At 44.3% G+C, this 17,936-nt stretch overlaps 1 protein-coding gene across 1 annotated transcript in view; it reads left to right on the top strand.

Annotated features, from left to right (window-relative positions):
* Positions 1-17,843, top strand: part of LOC106602856 (uncharacterized) — a 35,295-nt gene extending 17,452 nt beyond the window's left edge. Inside the window, exons 13-17 of the mRNA XM_014195791.3 lie at positions 14,722-14,876; positions 15,043-15,219; positions 15,331-15,416; positions 15,526-15,630; positions 17,332-17,843. Coding sequence (XP_014051266.1) covers positions 14,722-14,876; positions 15,043-15,219; positions 15,331-15,416; positions 15,526-15,630; positions 17,332-17,471 — 663 coding nt within the window. The 3' untranslated portion in view covers positions 17,472-17,843. The remainder of the gene's footprint in view (positions 1-14,721; positions 14,877-15,042; positions 15,220-15,330; positions 15,417-15,525; positions 15,631-17,331) is intronic.
* Positions 17,844-17,936: the final 93 nt, after the last annotated feature.

Below are 17,936 nucleotides of genomic sequence, written 5' to 3'. Positions count from 1 at the left end.
TTCGGAGTGGACTTCTAGTCTGACTCAGGAAGCGTGTACACCATCCACCGCTTCAGAGTATATTACTTGCTAATGTTCAGTCTCTGGATAATAAAGTAGACGAGCTCAAGGCGAGGAACTCCTTCCAGAGAGACATCAGGGATTGTGACATACTCTGTTTCACGGAAACATGGCTCTCTCTCTCAGGATATACTGTCCCCGTCCATTCAGCCAGCTGGGTTCTCAGTACATCGTGCAGACAGGAAAAAAGAACTCTCCGGGAAGAAGAAAGCTGGGGGTGTATGTTTCATGATTAACTACTCATGGTGCGATTGTCATAACATATGGAAAATCAAGTCCTTTTTTCACTCAACCTAGAATACCTCATGCAAATGCGGTATGACATCCAAAGAAAATTATAGTCACAGCCGTGTATATTCCCCCTCAAGCCAATACCACGACGGCCCTCAAAGAACTACGCTGGACTTAATGCAAACCACATTTCCTGAGAACGCATTTATTGTAGCTGGGGATTTTAACAAAGCAATTTGAGGAAAACGCTACCGAAGTTCTACCAACACATTGAATGTAGTACTCGTGCTGAAAAAACATTGGACCTCTGCTTCTCAACTTTTAGAAATGCCTACAAGGCCTTCCCCCGCCCTCCCTTCGGCAAATCTGATCACGAATCCATTTTGCTCCTCCCTTCCTATAGGCAAAAACTCAAACAGAAAGTACCCGTGCTAAGGTCTATTCAATGCTGGTCTGACCTATAGGAATCCACGCTTCAAGATTGTTTTGATAATGTGGACTGGGATATGTTCCAGGTAGACTCTGAGAATAACATCGACGAATACGTTGACTGAGTTCATCAGGAAGTGTATAGGAGATGTCGTACCCACTGTGACTATTATAACCTACCCAAACCAGAAACCGTGGATAGATGGCAGCATTCTCGCAAATCTGAAAGCGCAAACCACCTTATTTAACCATGGCAAGGTGACTGGGAATATTACCAAACACAGCGTAGTTATTCCCTCCATAAAGCAATCAAACAGGCAAAACGTCAGTACAGAGGACAAAGTGGAGTCGCAATTCAATGGCTAAGACACTAGACGTATGTGGAAGGGTCTATAGACAATCACAGACTAGAAAGGGAAAACCAGTCACGTAGCGGACACTGATGTCTTGCTCCCGGACAAGCCAAACACCTTCTGTGCCTGCTTTGAGGATAACACAGTGCCACTGACAAGGCCCGCAACCAAGGACTGTTGGCTCTCCTTCTCTGTGGTCGACGTCAGTAAGACATTTAAGCGTGTTAACCCTCGCAAGGCTGCCGGCCCGGACGGCATCCCTAGCCGCGTCCTCAGAGCATGTGCAGACCAGCTAGGTAGAGTGTACAGACATATTCAATCTCTCCCTATCCCAGTCTACTGTCCCCACTTGCTTCAAGATGTCCACCATTGTAACCTGTATCCAAGAAAGCAAAGGTAACTGAACTAAATGACTATCGCTACGTAGCACTCACTTCTATCATAATGAAGTGCTTTGAGAAGCTAGTTAAGGATCATATCACCTCTACCTTACCTGACACCTAGACCCACTTCAATTTGCTTACCGCCCCAATAGATACACAGATGACGCAATCGTCATTGCAATGCACACTGCCTTATCCCATCTGGATAAGAGGAATACCTATGTAAGAATGCTGGTCCTTGACTATATCTCACCATTCAACCCCATAGTACCCTCCAAGCTCATCATTAAGCTCGGAGCCCTGGGTCTGAACCCCACCCTGGGCAACTGGGTCCTGGACCTCCTGATGGCCGCCCCCAGGTGGTGAAGGTAGGAAACAACACCTCCACATCGCTGATCCTCAACACTGGGGCCCCACAAGTGTGCGTGCTTAGCCCCCTCCTGTACTCCCTGTTCACCCATGACTGCGTGGCCACACACGCCTCCAACTCAATCATCAAGTTTGCAGATGACACAACAGTATTAGGACTGAATACCAACAATGACGAGAAAGCCTACAGGGAGGAGGTGAGGGCCCTGGGAGAGTGGTGCCAGGAAAATAATCTCTTTCTCAACGTCAACAAAACAGAGGAACTGATCGTGGACTTCAGGAAACAGCAGAGGGAGCACGCCCCTGTCCACATCGATGGGACCGCAGTGGAGACGGTGGAAAGCTTCAAGTTCCTTGGCGTACACATCACTGACAAACTGAAATGGTCCACCCACAAAGACAGCACCTCTTCAACCTCAGGAGGCTGAAGAAATGTGGCTTGGCCCCTAAAACCTTCACAGATGTACAATTCAGAGCATCCTGTTGGGCTGTATCACCGCCTGGTACGGCAACTGCACCGCCCACAACCGCAGAGCTCTCCAGAGGGTGCTGCGGTCTGTGCAACGCATCACCGGGGGCAAACTGCCTGCCCTCCAGGACACCTACAGCACCTGATGTCACAGAAAGTCCAAAAAGATCATCAAGGACATCAACCACCCGAGCCACTGCCTGTTCACCCGCTATCATCCAGAAGGCGAGGTCAGTACAGGTGCATCAAAGCTGGGACCAAGAGACTGAAAAACAGCTTCTATCTCAAGGCCATTAGACTGTTAAATAGCCATCACTAGCCGGCTTCCACCCAGTTATGCAACCCTGCACCTTAGAGACCACTGCTCTATATACATAGACTTGGAATCACTGGAACACTAGTCACTTTAATAATGTTTACATACATTTCTCATCTAATACGTATTCTATTCTACTGTATTTTAGTCAATGCCACTCCGACATTGCTCAATCTAATGTTTATATTTCTTAATTCCATTATTTTACATTTAGATATGCGTGTATTGTTGTGAATTTGTAGATACTACTGCATTTCACCATACCTTCAGTAACATCTGCTACATTTACATTTACATTTAAGTCATTTAGCAGACGCTCTTATCCAGAGTGACTTACAAATTGGTGCATTCACCTTATAATATCCAGTGGAACAACCACTTTACAATAGTGCATCTAAATCTTTTAAGGGGGGGGGGGGTTAGAAGGATTACTTTATCCTATCCCAGGTATTCCTTAAAGAGGTGGGGTTTCAGGTGTCTCCGGAAGGTGGTGATTGACTCCGCTGTCCTGGCGTCGTGAGGGAGCTTGTTCCACCAATGGGGTGCCAGAGCAGCGAACAGTTTTGACTGGGCTGAGCGGGAACTGTGCTTCCTCAGAGGTAGGGAGGCGAGCAGGCCAGAGGTGGACGAACGCAGTGCCCTTGTTTGGGTGTAGGGCCTGATCAGAGCCTGAAGGTACGGAGGTGCCGTTCCCCTCACAGCTCCGTAGGCAAGCACCATGGTCTTGTAATGGATGCGAGCTTCAACTGGAAGCCAGTGGAGAGAGCGGAGGAGCGGGGTGACGTGAGAGAACTAGGGAAGGTTGAACACAAGACGGGCTGCGGCGTTCTGGATGAGTTGTAGGGGTTTAATGGCACAGGCAGGGAGCCCAGCCAACAGCGAGTTGCAGTAATCCAGACGGGAGATGACAAGTGCCTGGATTAGGACCTGCGCCGCTTCCTGTGTGAGGCAGGGTCGTACTCTGCGAATGTTGTAGAGCATGAACCTACAGGATCGGGTCACCGCCTTGATGTTAGTGGAGAACGACAGGGTGTTGTCCAGGGTCACGCTGAGGCTCTTAGCACTCTGGGAGGAGGACACAACGGAGTTGTCAACCGTGATGGCGAGATCATGGAACGGGCAGTCCTTCCCCGGGAGGAAGAGCAGCTCCGTCTTGCCGAGGTTCAGCTTGAGGTGGTGATCCGTCACCCACACTGATATGTCTGCCAGACATGCAGAGATGCGATTCGCCACCTGGTTGTCAGAAGGGGGAAAGGAGAAGATTAATTGTGTGTCGTCTGCATAGCAATGATAGGAGAGACCATGTGAGGATATGACAGAGCCAAGTGACTTGGTGTATAGCGAGAATAGGAGAGGGCCTAGAACAGAGCCCTGGGGGACACCAGTGGTGAGAGCACGTGGTGCGGAGACAGATTCTCGCCACGCCACCTGGTAGGAGCGACCTGTCAGGTAGGACGCAATCCAAGCGTGGGCCGCGCAGGAGATGCCCAGCTTGGAGAGGGTGGAGAGGAGGATCTGATGGTTCACAGTATCAAAGGCAGCAGATAGGTCTAGAAGGATGAGAGCAGAGGAGAGAGAGTTAGCTTTAGCAGTGCGGAGAGCCTCCGTGACACAGAGAAGAGCAGTCTCAGTTGAATGCCCAGTCTTGAAACCTGACTGATTAGGATCAAGAAGGTAATTCTGAGAGAGATAGCAAGAGAGCTGGCCAAGGACGGCACGTTCAAGAGTTTTGGAGAGAAAAGAAAGAAGGGATACTGGTCTGTAGTTGTTGACATCGGAGGGATCGAGTGTAGGTTTTTTCAGAAGGGGTGCAACTCTCGCTCTCTTGAAGACGGAAGGGACGTAGCCAGCGGTCAAGGATGAGTTGATGAGCAAGGTGAGCTAGGGGAGAAGGTCTCCGGAAAAGGTCTGGAGAAGAGAGGATGGGATAGGGTCAAGTGGGCAGGTTGTTGGGCGGCCGGCCGTCACAAGACGCGAGATTTCATCTGGAGAGAGAGGGGAGAAAGAGGTCAAAGCACAGGGTAGGGCAGTGTGAGCAGGGCCAGCGGTGTCGTTTGACTTAGCAAACGAGGATCGGATGTCGTCAACCTTCTTTTCAAAATGGTTGACGAAGTCATCCGCAGAGAGGGAGGAGGGGGGGGGGGAGGAGGATTCAGGAGGGAGGAGAAGGTAGCAAAGAGCTTCCTAGGGTTAGAGGCAGATGCTTGGAATTTAGAGTGGTAGAAAGTGGCTTTAGCAGCAGAGATAGAAGAGGAAAATGTAGAGAGGAGGGAGTGAAAGGATGCAAGGTCCGCAGGGAGGCTAGTTTTCCTCCATTTCCGCTCGGCTGCCCGGAGCCCTATTCTGTGAGCTCGCAGTGAGTCGTCGAGCCACGGAGCAGGAGGGGAGGACCGAGCCGGCCTGGAGGATAGGGGACAGAGAAAATCAAAGGATGCAGAGAGGGAGGAGAGGAGGGTTGAGGAGGCAGAATCAGGAGATAGGTTGGAGAAGGTTTGAGCAGAGGGAAGAGATGATAGGATGGAAGAGGAGAGAGTAGCGGGAGAGAGAGAGCGAAGGTTGGGACGGCGCAATACCATCCGAGTAGGGGCAGAGTGAGAAGTGTTGGATGAGAGCGAGAGGGAAAAGGATACAAGGTAGTGGTCGGAGACTTGGAGGGGAGTTGCAATGAGATTAGTGGAAAAACAACATCTAGTAAAGATGAGGTCAAGCGTATTGCCTGCCTTGTGAGTAGGGGGGACGGTGAGAGGGTGAAGTCAAAAGAGGAGAGGAGTGGAAAGGAGGCAGAGAGAAATGAGTCAAAGGTAGACGTGGGGAGGTTAAAGTCACCCAGAACTGTGATAGGTGAGCCATCCTCAGGAAAGGAACTTATCAAGGCGTCAAGCTCATTGATGAACTCTCCAAGTGAACCTGGAGGGCGATAAATGATAAGGATGTTAACCTGTTAGGGCTAGGGGGCAGTATTGACATGGCTGGATAAAAAACATACCCGATTTAATCTGGTTACCACTCCTACCCAGTAACTAGAATATGCATATACTTATTACATATGGATAGAAAACACCCTAAAGTTTCTAAAACTGTTTGAATGGTGTCTGTGAGTATAACAGAACTCAAATGGCAGGTCAAAACCTGAGAGATTCCTTTACAGGAAGTGGCCTGTCTGACCATTTCTGGAACTTCTTTGCCATCTCTATCATTTACTAAGGATCTCTGCTCTAACGTGACACTTCCCACGTCTTCCATAGGCTCTCAGAGCCCGGGAAAAAACAGAATGTCGTCATTCCAGCCCCAGGCTGAAACACATTATCGCCTTTCTCAAGTGGCCGATCAAGGGACTCTGGGCTTATGCGCATGACCCGACCGCCCCCGCCTTTGTGATTTTTTCCTCTGTTTGCCGAAAAGGAGATTCCCTGTCGGAATATTATCGGTTTTCTAGGAGAAAAATGGCGTAAAAATTGATTTTAAACAGCGGTTGACATGCTTCGAAGTACGGTAATGGAATATTTAGAATTTTATTGTCACGAATTGCGCCATGCGCGCGACACTTCTTTACCATTTCGGATAGTGTCTGGAACGCACTAACAAAATGCCGCTATTCGGATATAACGATGGATTATTTTGGACCAAACCAACATTTGTTATTGAAGTAGCAGTCCTGGGAGTGTATTCTGACGAAGACAACAAAAGGTAATCAAACTTTTATAATAGTAAATATGATTATGGTGAGTGCTAAACTTGCCGGGTGTCTAAATAGCGAGCCCGTGATGCCTGGGCTATGTACTTAGAATATTGCCAAATGTGCTTTCACCAAAAAGCTATTTTAAAATCGGACATATCGAGTGCATAGAGGAGGTCTGTATCTATAATTCTTAAAATAATTGTTATGCTTTTTGTGAACGTTTATCGTGAGTAATTTAGTAAAATGTTAGCGAATTCCCCGGAAGTTTGCGGGGGGTATGCTAGTTCTGAACGTCACATGCTAATGTAAAAAGCTGGTTTTTGATATAAATATGAACTTGATTGAACAAAACATGCATGTATTGTATAACATAATGTCCTAGGGTTGTCATCTGATGAAGATCATCAAAGGTTAGTGCTACATTTAGCTGTGGTTTGGGTTTATGTGACATTATATGCTAGCTTGAAAAATGGGTGTCTGATTATTTCTGGCTTGGTACTCTGCTGATATAATCTAATGTTTTGCTTTCGTTGTAAAGCCTTTTTGAAATCGGACAGTGTGGTTAGATTAACGAGAGTCTTGTCTTTAAATAGCTGTAAAATAGTCATATGTTTGAGAAATTGAAGTAATAGGATTTTTAAGGTTTTGAAAATCGCGCCACAGGCTTAAAGTGGCTGTTACGTAGGTGGGACGAATTCATTAAGCTTGAAAGGGTTGGTAACTGTGACAGCATGGAATTCAAATGAGGAGATAGACAGATGGGTCAGGGGAGAAAGAGAGAATGTCCACTTGGGAGAGATGAGGATTCCAGTGCCACCACCCCGCTGGCTTGATGCTCTAGGGGTATGCGAGAACACGTGGGCAGACGAGGAGAGAGCAGTAGGAGTAGCAGTGTTATCTGTGGTAATCCATGTTTCCGTCAGCGCCAGGAAGTCTAGGGACTGGAGGGTAGCATAGGCTGAGATGAACTCTGCCTTGTTGGCCGCAGACCGGCAGTTCCAGAGGCTGCCGGAGACCTGGAACTCCACGTGGGTCGTGCGCGCTGGGACCACCAGGTTAGAGTGGCAGCGGCCACGCGGTGTGGAGCGTTTGTATGGCCTGTGCGGAGGGGAGAGAACAGGGATAGACAGACACATAGTTGACAAGCTACAGAAGAGGCTACGCTAATGCAAAGGAGATTGGAATGACAAGTGGACTACACGTCTCGAATGTTCAGAAAGCTTACGTTGCAAGAATCTTATTGACTAAAATGACGAAAATGATACAGTACTGCTGGCTGGTGGAGTAGGCTAGCTAGCAGTGGCTGCGTTGTTGACTTTGAAACGTGTTGCTGGCTAGGTAACCTCGATAGTTACAGTACTACACCTTGTCATGATACAAAAGCAACTTTGTAGCTAGCTAACATAACACTAATCAAGACGTTCCTTTGAATGTATTTAGTTTCTACAATGCTGCTCGTCGGTAATAGTTGGCTGTGTTTGTAAAAATGGCGTCGCAGGGGATGGAAATAGCTGGCTAGCTAACCTCGATAATTACTAAACTACACAATTATCAAGCTATGACAAAGACAACTATGTAGCTAGCTAGCTAACACTGCACTTGTCAAATCGTTCCGTTGTAAAGTATTAGTATCTACAGCGCTGCTAGTCGGTAACGGTTGGCTAGCTAGCAGTTGGTTAATGATGACTAGGTGTGTTGACTAAGTCTGGCGTCGCGTCGCGGCTGGCTACCTAACCTCGATAATTACTCTAAACTATAATTACTCTAAACTACACAATTATCTTAGATACAGACAGCAAAGACAACTATGTAGCTGGCTCACTAACACTAATCAAGTCGTTCCGTTGTAATGTAATAGTTTCTATAGTGCTGCTAGTCGGTAGAAGTTGGCTGGTTGGCTAGCTAGCAGTGTTGACTAGCTAGCTAGCAGTGTTGACTACGTTAGGAGGACGAAGATAGCTAACCTCGATAATTACTCTAATTACTCTAAACTACACAATTATCTTTGATACAAAGACAGCTATGTAGCTAGCTAAGAAAAATTGCTCAGATCAAACAAATCAAACCGTTGTAATGTAGTGAAGTGTAATATTACCTTAACCATTTCCTCTAAATATGTTTGTTTGTAACCAATAAAATTTCATTTGATTTTGATTTGACTTTTTTGGTTACTACATGATTCCATACGTGTGATTTCATAGTTTTGATGTCTTCACTTTTTTCTACAATGTAGAAAATAGTAAAAATAAGAAAAACCCTTGAATGAGAAGGTGTGTCCAAACTTATGACTGTTGTGATATTACCACACTGGAGTTCCACAAACTCAAGGTATGTTCATATACATGTCATGACCACACTGGAGTTCCACAACTCAAGGTATGTTTATACTTTGACAGATTTCACAACACACTGTGTGGCATCAGGCCCCGACTCCACCACTATCACATATCTACAGTACTAAATGTATAGTGCGTATGTTATCGTGTGTGTGTAAGTATGCATGTGTCTGTCTGTGCCAATGTTTGTGTTGCTTCACAGTCCCCGCTGTTCCACAAGGTGTTTTTTATCTGTTCTTTAAATCTAATTTTACTGCTTGCATCAGTTACTTGATGTGGAATAGAGTTCCATGTAGTCATGGCTCTATGTTGTACTGTGTGCCTCCCACAGTCTGTTCTGGACTTGGGGACTGTAAAGAGACCTCTTGTGGCATGTCTTGTGGGGTATGCATGGGTGTCCGAGCTGTGTGCCAGTAGTTTAGACAGACAGCTCGGTGCATTCAACATGTCAATATCTCTCATAAATAAAAGTAGTGATGAAGTCAATCTCTTCTTTACTTTCAGTTTGGAGAGATTGACATGCATATTATTAATATTAGCTCTTTGTGTACATCCAAGGGCCAGCCGTGCTGCCCTGTTCTTTTTTGTGGCACCTGACCGCACGACTCAACAGTAGTCAAGGTGCGACAAAACTATGGCCTGTAGGACCTGCCTTGTTGATAGTTTTGTTAAGAAGGCAGAGCATTGCTTTATTATAGACAGACTTCTTCTCATCTTAGCTACTACTGCATCAATATGTTTTGACCATGCAGTTTACAATCTAGGGTTACTCCAAGAATTTTTGTCATCTCAACTTGCTCAATTTCCACATTATTTATTACAAGATTTAGTTGAGGTTTAGGGTTTAGTGAGTGTTTTGTTCCAAATACAATGCTTTTAGTTTTAGAAATATTTAGGGCTATCTTATTCCTTGCCACGCACTCTGAAACTAGCTGCAGCTCTTTGTTGAGTGAACACAGTCATTTCAGTCGCTGTAGTAGCTGACGTGTATAGTGTTGAGTCATCTGCATACATAGACACTCTGGCTTTACTCAAAGTCAGTGACATGTCGTTAGTGAAAATTGAAAAAAGCAAGGGGCCTAAACAGCTACCCTGAGGAATTCCTGATTCTAACTGGATTATATTTGAGAGGCTTCCATTAAAGAACACCCTCGGTGTTCTGTTAGACAATTAACACTGTATCCAAATTATATCAGGGGATGTAAAGCCTTAACACGTGAGTTTTTCCTGCAGCAGAATATGATCGATAATGTCAAAAGCTGCACTGAAGTCTAACAAGACAGCCCCCACAATAGTCTTATCATCAATTTCTCTCAGCCAATCATCATTCATTTGTGTAAGTGCTGTGCTTCTTGAGAGTCCTTACCTATAAGCATGCTGAAATTCTGTTGTCAATTTGTTTACTGTAAAACAGCATTGTATCTGGTCAAACACACTTTTTCCAGAAGTTTACTAAGGGTTTGGTAACAGGCTGATTGGTCGGCTATTTGAGCCAGTAAAGGGGGCTTTACTATTCTTGGGTAGCAGAATGACTTTAGCTTCCCTCCAGGCCTGAGGGCACACACTCTCTAGTAGACTTAAATTGAAGATGTGGCAAATAGGAGTGGCATCTGCTATTATCCTCAGTAATTTTCCATCCAGATTGTCAGACCCTGGTGGCTTGTCATTGTTGATCGACAATATTTTTTTCACCTCTTCCATACTGACTTTACGGAATTCTCAAAGTACAATTCTTGTCTTTCATAAGTTGGTCCTATATACTTGGATGTGTAGTGTCAGCATTTGTTGCGGGTATGTCATCCCTAAGTTTGCTTATCTTGCCAATGAAAAAGTCATTAAAGTAGTTTGTAATATCAGTGGGCTTTGTGATGAATGAGCCATCTGATTCAATGAATGAAGGAGCCGAGTTTGCTTTTTCACAAAAATGTCATTTAAGGTGCTCCAAAGCTATTCACTATCATTCTTTATATACACTTTGTTTCATAGTGTAGTTTATTTTTATTTTGTTTAGTCACATGATTTCTTAATTTGCAGTACGTTTGCCAATCAGTTGGGGTGCCAAACTTAATTGCCATACCGTTTACCTCATCCCTCTCACCATAACATTTTTCAATTCCTCATCAATCCAAGGGGATTTAACAGTTTTTACAGTCATTTTCTTAATGGGTGCTTGATTATTAGTAACTGGAACAAGTAGTTTCATAAATGTGTCAAGTGCAGCGTCTGGTTGCTCCTCATCACACATCACCGACCAGCAAATATTCTTTACATCATCAACATATGAATGACCTCTGAGATGTGTCTGTTGCTTGAACTCTGTGAGGTGCAATCTGAGGTGCAGTTAATGCCAATTTCTGAGGCTGGTAACTCTAAAGAACGTTTCCTCTGCAGCAGAAGGAACTCTGGGTCTTCCTTTCCTGTGGCGGTCCTCATGAGAGCCAGTTTCATCATAGCGCTTGATGGTTTTTGTGACTGCACTTGAAGAAACTTTCAAAGTTCTTGAAATATTCCGTATTGACTGACCTTCATGTCTTAAAGTAATGATGGACTGTCGTTTCTCTTTGCTTATTTGAGATGTTCTTGCCATAATATGGACTTGGTATTTTACCAAATAGGGCTACCTTTTGTATGCCACCCCTACCTTGTCACAACACAACTGATTGGCTCAAATGCATTAAGAAGGAAATAAATTCCACAAATGAACTTTTAACAAGGCACACCTGTTAATTGAAATGCATTCCAAGTGATTACCTCATGAAACTGGTTAAGAGAATGCCAAGATTGTGCAAAATTGTCTTTTAGACAAAAGGGTGGCTACTTTGAAGAATCTCAAATATATTTTGATTTGTTTAAAAAAATAGTTTACTACATGATTCCATATGTGTGATTTCATAGTTTTGATGTCTCCACTATTATTGTACAATGTAGAAAATAGTAAAGAAAATAAAAAAATAAAGTATTGGAATGAGTAGGTGTGTCCAAACTTGTGACTGGTACTGTATGTGTTATGGCTTTTGAACCTCAGCTATGAATCCATGATATGGCAATCTACTAGAACACAGTTGATTTTCATTAATTTAAGCTGCTCTAATGTTAAACATGTAATGTGTGGTGTACCACAGGGCAGCTCTCCAGGCCCTTTACTCTTTTATATTTTTACCAATGACCTGCCACTGGCATTAAACAAAGCCTGTGTGTCTATGGATACTTATAATTCAACCCTATACGTTTCAGTAACCACTGCTAGTGAATTCACTGCAACCCTTTACAAAGAGTTGCAGTCAGTTTTAGAATGGGGGGCCAGTAGTAAACTGTTCCTGAACATCTCTAAAACTAAGAGCATTGTATTTGGTACAAATCATTCGCTAAGTTCTAGACCTCGTAATGAAATGTGTGGCTCCTCAGGTTGAGGAGACTAAATTACTTGGTGTTACCTTAGATTGTAAACGGCCATCGTCAAAAAATATTGATTTTATGATTGTAAAGATAGGGAGAGGTCTAGCCGTGATAAACAGATGCTTTGTGGATTGTGGTGACAAAAAAAGCAGAGCAAGTACTTCAGGCTTGTTTTATCTAATTTTGATTATTGTCCAGTCATATGATCAGGTGCTGCAAAGAAGGACCTAGTTAAGCTGCAGTTAGCCCAGAACAGAGCTGCACATTTTGGAATGAGAGGCCTAATATCAATATTATGCATGCAAGTCTCTCTTGGCTAAAAGTTGAGGAGAAACTGATTGCATCACTTCTTGCTTTAAAAACAATGTGTTGAAAATTCCAAATTGTTTGCATAGTCATCTTACACACAGGACTGACACACACACACAGCACTGACACACACACACAGCACTGACACACACACACTTTCCTCACCAGACAGGCCACCAGGGGCCTTTTCACAGTCCCCAGATCCAGAACAAATTCAAGGAAACCTACAATATTATACAGAGCCATGATTGCATGGAACTCCCATCTCATACACGGAGTGTATAAAACATTAGGAACACCTGCTCTTTCCATAACATAGTCTATTAGTCTATTGAGGCACCAGTGCGTCAATCTACACTACATCACCAAATGTATGGACACACCTTGTTGGAGTTGGCTATTTCAGCCACACCCGTTGCTGACAGGTGTTTAAAAATCGAGCACACAGCCATGCAATCTCCATAGTAAAATATTGGCGTAGAATGGCCCATACTGAAGAGATCAGTGACTTTCCACGTGGAACCGTCATAGGATGCCAACAAGTCAGTTTCTCAAAATTCTACCTGCTAGAGCTGCCCCGGTCAACTGTAAGTTCTGTTATTGTGAAGTGGAAAGGTCTAGGAGCAACAACAGCTCAGCCACAAAGTGGTAGCCCACACAAGCTCACAGAACGTGCTGTAGCGCGTAGGTCATACAAATCGTCAGTCCTCGGCTGCAACACTCACTACGGAGTTCCAAACTGCCTCTGGAAGCAACTTCAGCGCAAGAACTGTTTGTCGGGAGCTTCATGAAATGCATTTCCATGGCCAAGCAGCAGCACACAAGCCTAAGATCACTATGCACAATGCCAAACGTTGGCTGGAGTGGTGTAAAGCTCGCCGCAGTTGGACTCTGGAGCAGTGGAAGCATGTTCAAATCTGGGTTTGGCGGATGTCAGGAGAATGCTACCTGCCCGAATACATAGTGCCAACTGCAAAGTTCAGTGTTTTTTCACAATTCTGTGCTTTGTGGCAACAGTTTGAGGAAGGCCCTTTCCTGTTTCAGATGACCATGCCCCCGTGCACAAAGCGAGGTCAGTACAGAAAGGCTTTGTCGAGATCGGTGTGGATGAACTTGTATGGCCTGCACAGAGCCCTGACCTCAACCCCATCGAATACTTTTGGGATGAATTGGAATGCTGACTGCGAGCTAGGCCTCATCGCATTGCGCAACATCAGTGCCCGACCTCACTAATGCTCGTGGCTGAATGGAAGCAAGTCCCTGCAGTAATTTTCCAACATCTAGTGGAAAGCCTTCCCAGAAGAGTGGAGGCTGTTATACCAAAGGGGGGACCAACTCCATATTAATGCCTGTGATTTTGGAATGAGATGTTTGACAAGCAGTGTCCACATACTTCATTTCGTGTATGTTGAAAGACTGTTTGCAAGAAGGACTAAGGTAACACCAACATATTTTAGGGAATGGTAATGAGGTGACCAATAATGGATGCAATTGAGATGAATGAATGAGATGTTCGACTAGCAAATGCCCACATACCTTTGGTCATGTAGTTGTCGTGTCTTTGGCATCATTAAAGTGAAGACTTATTTTATCAAATCAATTATCTGTAATTATTATTACGTGATTCAACTAATCAGGTAAATGTAATTAACTAGGAAGTTAGGGCACCAAGGAAAATCTTCAGATTACAAAGTTACAATTTTCCTAATATAACTCTTCAGATATTTTAATATCTGATCAATTTCTCTTCTAATTAACCTGTTAGGGCTAGGGGGCAGTATTGACATGGCCGGATAAAAAACATACCCGATTTAATCTGGTTACTACTCCTGCCCAGTAACTAGAATATGCATATAATTATTGGCTTTGGATAGAAAACACCCTAAAGTTTCTAAAACTGTTTGAATGGTGTCTGTGAGTATAACAGAACTCATATGGCAGGCAAAGACCTGAGAAAAATCCAACCAGGAAGTGGGAAATCTGAGGCTGTAGTTTTTTTCAAGTGATTGCCTATCTAACACAGTGACTTAGGGTTCATTTTGCACTTGATTTTTATCAGGGTTTTGCCTGCCATGAGTTCTGTTATACTCACAGACATCATACTAATAATATGCATATCCTACCTTCTGAGTCTGAGTAGCAGGCAGTTTAATTTGGGCACGCCTTTCATCCGGACGTCAAAATACTGCCCCCTACCCTAGAGAAGTTAAGATGCTTTTGGGAAATCGGCCCCAGTTGGTCAAAAGACAAATGAGTGAGAAAAAAAATATATAATTGGGCTGCTTATGTGAATGAAGCCTTTGTGACTACTATAGAAAATGTCTTTATAAATGATTGATTGGATGAAGCTCACTGATTGAGACCCTGCCTCTCCACCATGTCCACATGCAGGCTGTTCCCATTGTCTCGAAGGCTCGCTTCCTGGAGAAGAGAGGAGAGCTGTATGAGCTATCCAAGGGGGCCTCCCTCTTCAGTGCTCGTCTCAAACTCACCCCCATCTACCTCTTCCTCTTCAATGACCTACTCATCATCACATGCAAAAAGAGGCAAGCAAAAGGATATACTCCACATACTGACCAACTGTTACAACGTTTTCTGACCATTTAAGTAAATGCGCTGTGGGCAACTGGTTGTCATATTTCAACCTTGTTTTGCCTGCTGGGTGGTGAATATGCAAGTTGAGTATAGTTTCTCTCCCCCTTTCCTTTCCAGCTCAGAGCGCTATATGGTGACAGACCACGCCCACCGCTCCCTGGTGCAGGTCCTGCCCACAGGGTTTGGGGCTGGAGCGGAGGACCCAGGGCCCAAGTTGGAGCACTCCTTCTGTCTGCTACTGCTGGAGAACCACCGAGGACTGGCCTGTGAACACCTGCTGAAAGCCCCCTCAGAGTGAGAAAAAAAACACACAGCCTCCCAACCAACCACCTCTCAGATAATGCACTAAAGAGTAAAGACAAAAATGCATTACACAGTGTTGTACCAAGTTTCTACTCTCTCTAGGTCAGATATGCACCGGTGGATGGCAGCATTCCCTTCCCTAAATGACCCAAACAGAAAGAAGGAAGAGGTGGTTTATGAGGACTGGGGTGAGTAAAAAGATGTGACTGACCCAGTTATAAAATATTAACATTCTTAGTTAGATGCACATACTTCCCTGAAGTGAAATTGTAGGCTTAACCTTTTATGGGATTATAGATTGTCCCCAGGTGCAGTGTGTGGAACAATACGTTGCCCAGCAGGCTGATGAGCTCACCATGGAGCCTGCTGACATCATCAACGTGCTACGCAAGACCCATGAGGGTAGGTGGAACAAACAAGGAAACATACTTTCAGTACAAAATTCCTACTGAATTGTCAAGCATCTTTATTTGAAGACTTACAGTGCATCCGGAAAGTATTCAGACCCCTTGACATTTTCCCCCCCAAAATTACGTTACCGCAATATTCTAAAATGGATAGTTTTTTCCCCCCTCAAAACCCCATAATGACAATGCGAACCGTTTTTTTTTTATTGTTTGAAAATGTATCAAAGGAACAATACCTTATCTACATAAGTATTCAGACCCTTTGCTATGAGACTCAAAATTGAGATCAGGTGCATCCTGTTTCCATTGATCATCCTTGAGATGTTTCTACAACTTTATTGCAGTCCACCTGTGGTAAATTCAATTGATTGGACATGATTTGGAAAGGCACACCTGTCTATACAAATGTCCCACAGTTGACAGTGCATGTCAGAGCAAAAACCAAGCTATGAGTTTGAAGGAATTGTCCAAGACAAGATTGTGTCTAGGCACAGATCTGGGGAAGGGTACCAAACAGTTTCTTCAGCATTGAAGGTCCAAATGAACACAGTGGACTCCATCATTCTTAAATGGAAGAAGTTTGGAACCACCAAGACTTTCTACAGCTGGCCACAGTGCCAAACTGAGCAATGCGGGGAGAAGGGCTTTGGTCAGGAAGTTGACCAAGAAACCCCTATGGTCACTGACAGAGCTCCAGAGTTCTTCTGTGGAGATGGGATAACCTACCAGAAGGACAACCATCTCTACAGCACTCCACCAATCAGGCCTTTATGGTAGAGTGGCCAGACGGAAGCCACTCCTAAGTAAAAGGCACTTGACAGCCAGTTTGGAGTTTACCAAAAGGCACCTAAATGAATCTCAGACCAAGAGAAACAAGATTCTCTGGTCTGATGAAAGCAAGATTGAACTCTTTGGCATGAATGCCAAGCTTCACGTCTGGAGGAAACCTGGCACCATCCCTACGGTGAAGCATGGTGGTGGCAGCATCATGCTGTGGGGATGTTTTTCAGGGGCAGGGACACTAATCAGGATCAAGGGAAAGATGAACAGAGCAAAGTACAATGAGATCTTTGACGAAAACCTTCTCCATCGCACTCAGGACCTCAGACTGGGGTGAAAGTTCACCTTCCAACAGGACAATGCACACAGCCAAAACAACGCAGGAGTGGCTTCGAGACAAGTCTCTGAAGGTCCTTGAGTGGCCCAGCCATGGCATGAACTTGGACCCGATCTAACATCTCTGGAGAGACCTGAAAATAGCTGTGCAGCGACACTCCCCATTCAACCTGACAGAGCTTGAGAGGATCTGCAGAGAAGAACGGGAGGAACTCCCAAATACAGGCTTGCCAACATTGTAGCGTCATACCCTAGAAGCCGCCACTAGGGTGTAATCATTGCCAAAGGCGCTTCAACAAAGTACTGAGTAAAGGGTCTGAATACTTATGTAAATGCAATAAAAACTGTTTTTGCTTTGTCATTATGGGGTATTGTGTATAGATTGAGGGAATTTAAACATTTTTATTTTAGAATAAGGTTAACGTAACATTTTGAAAAAGTCAAGGGGTCTGAATACTTTCTGAATGCACTGTACAATGTGAAAACCTTTTCCATGAATAAAAATTAAGTATATTTTGTCCACAGTACATTTTTATCTCTTTTCCCCTTTATGACTACCGGTATGCCCTGCTTCCGTCAGGTTGGTACAAGGGGATGCGTCTGTCTGACGGAGAGAAGGGTTGGTTCCCTAGCAAAAGCGTTGTGGAGATAACCAATGAGCATCGGAGGAGACGGAACCTTCGGGAGCAGTACCGCATCGCTAAAGTCACAAAGAACTAACTATTTGTATGTATGTCCCAAATCACACCCTATTCCCCATATAGTGCACTAGTTTGGAGAAATGTCCAATGGGTCCTGGTCAAAAGAAGTGCACTATAAAAAGGTATTACAGTGCTATTTGGGACAAAGCCTATGTCAAACCAAGGATTTCTCTAACCCTCTTTCTTTTTTTTTTACCCAGAGCTTCAACTCAAGTGCATCATATATATCACACACATACACTTTTGTAGCTGTATTGGTTAAACTAATAGTGCTATACTACTCTTACCTACACCTGCTGCCAAATGCTCCCCATCCACTGTTTTATGTACTGTATTGATGGAAATCTTTCCTAGACAAAAATTCAATAAACATGCTTATATGCCAAATTATTATTTTATTAGACAGACATTACGTGTCATGATGTTGTATAAGGCTGGGCTGTGACTGGCCAAATCAGGGACAGCCCAGTATACAACGATAATG

Source organism: Salmo salar, chromosome 04, assembly GCF_965601325.2.
Source record: "Salmo salar chromosome 04, fSalSal1, whole genome shotgun sequence".
In the NCBI taxonomy this organism is placed as follows: Eukaryota; Metazoa; Chordata; class Actinopteri; order Salmoniformes; family Salmonidae; genus Salmo; species Salmo salar.
The sequence above is the reverse complement of the archived record's forward strand: the minus strand, read 5'-3'. Positions and strand labels throughout refer to the sequence as shown.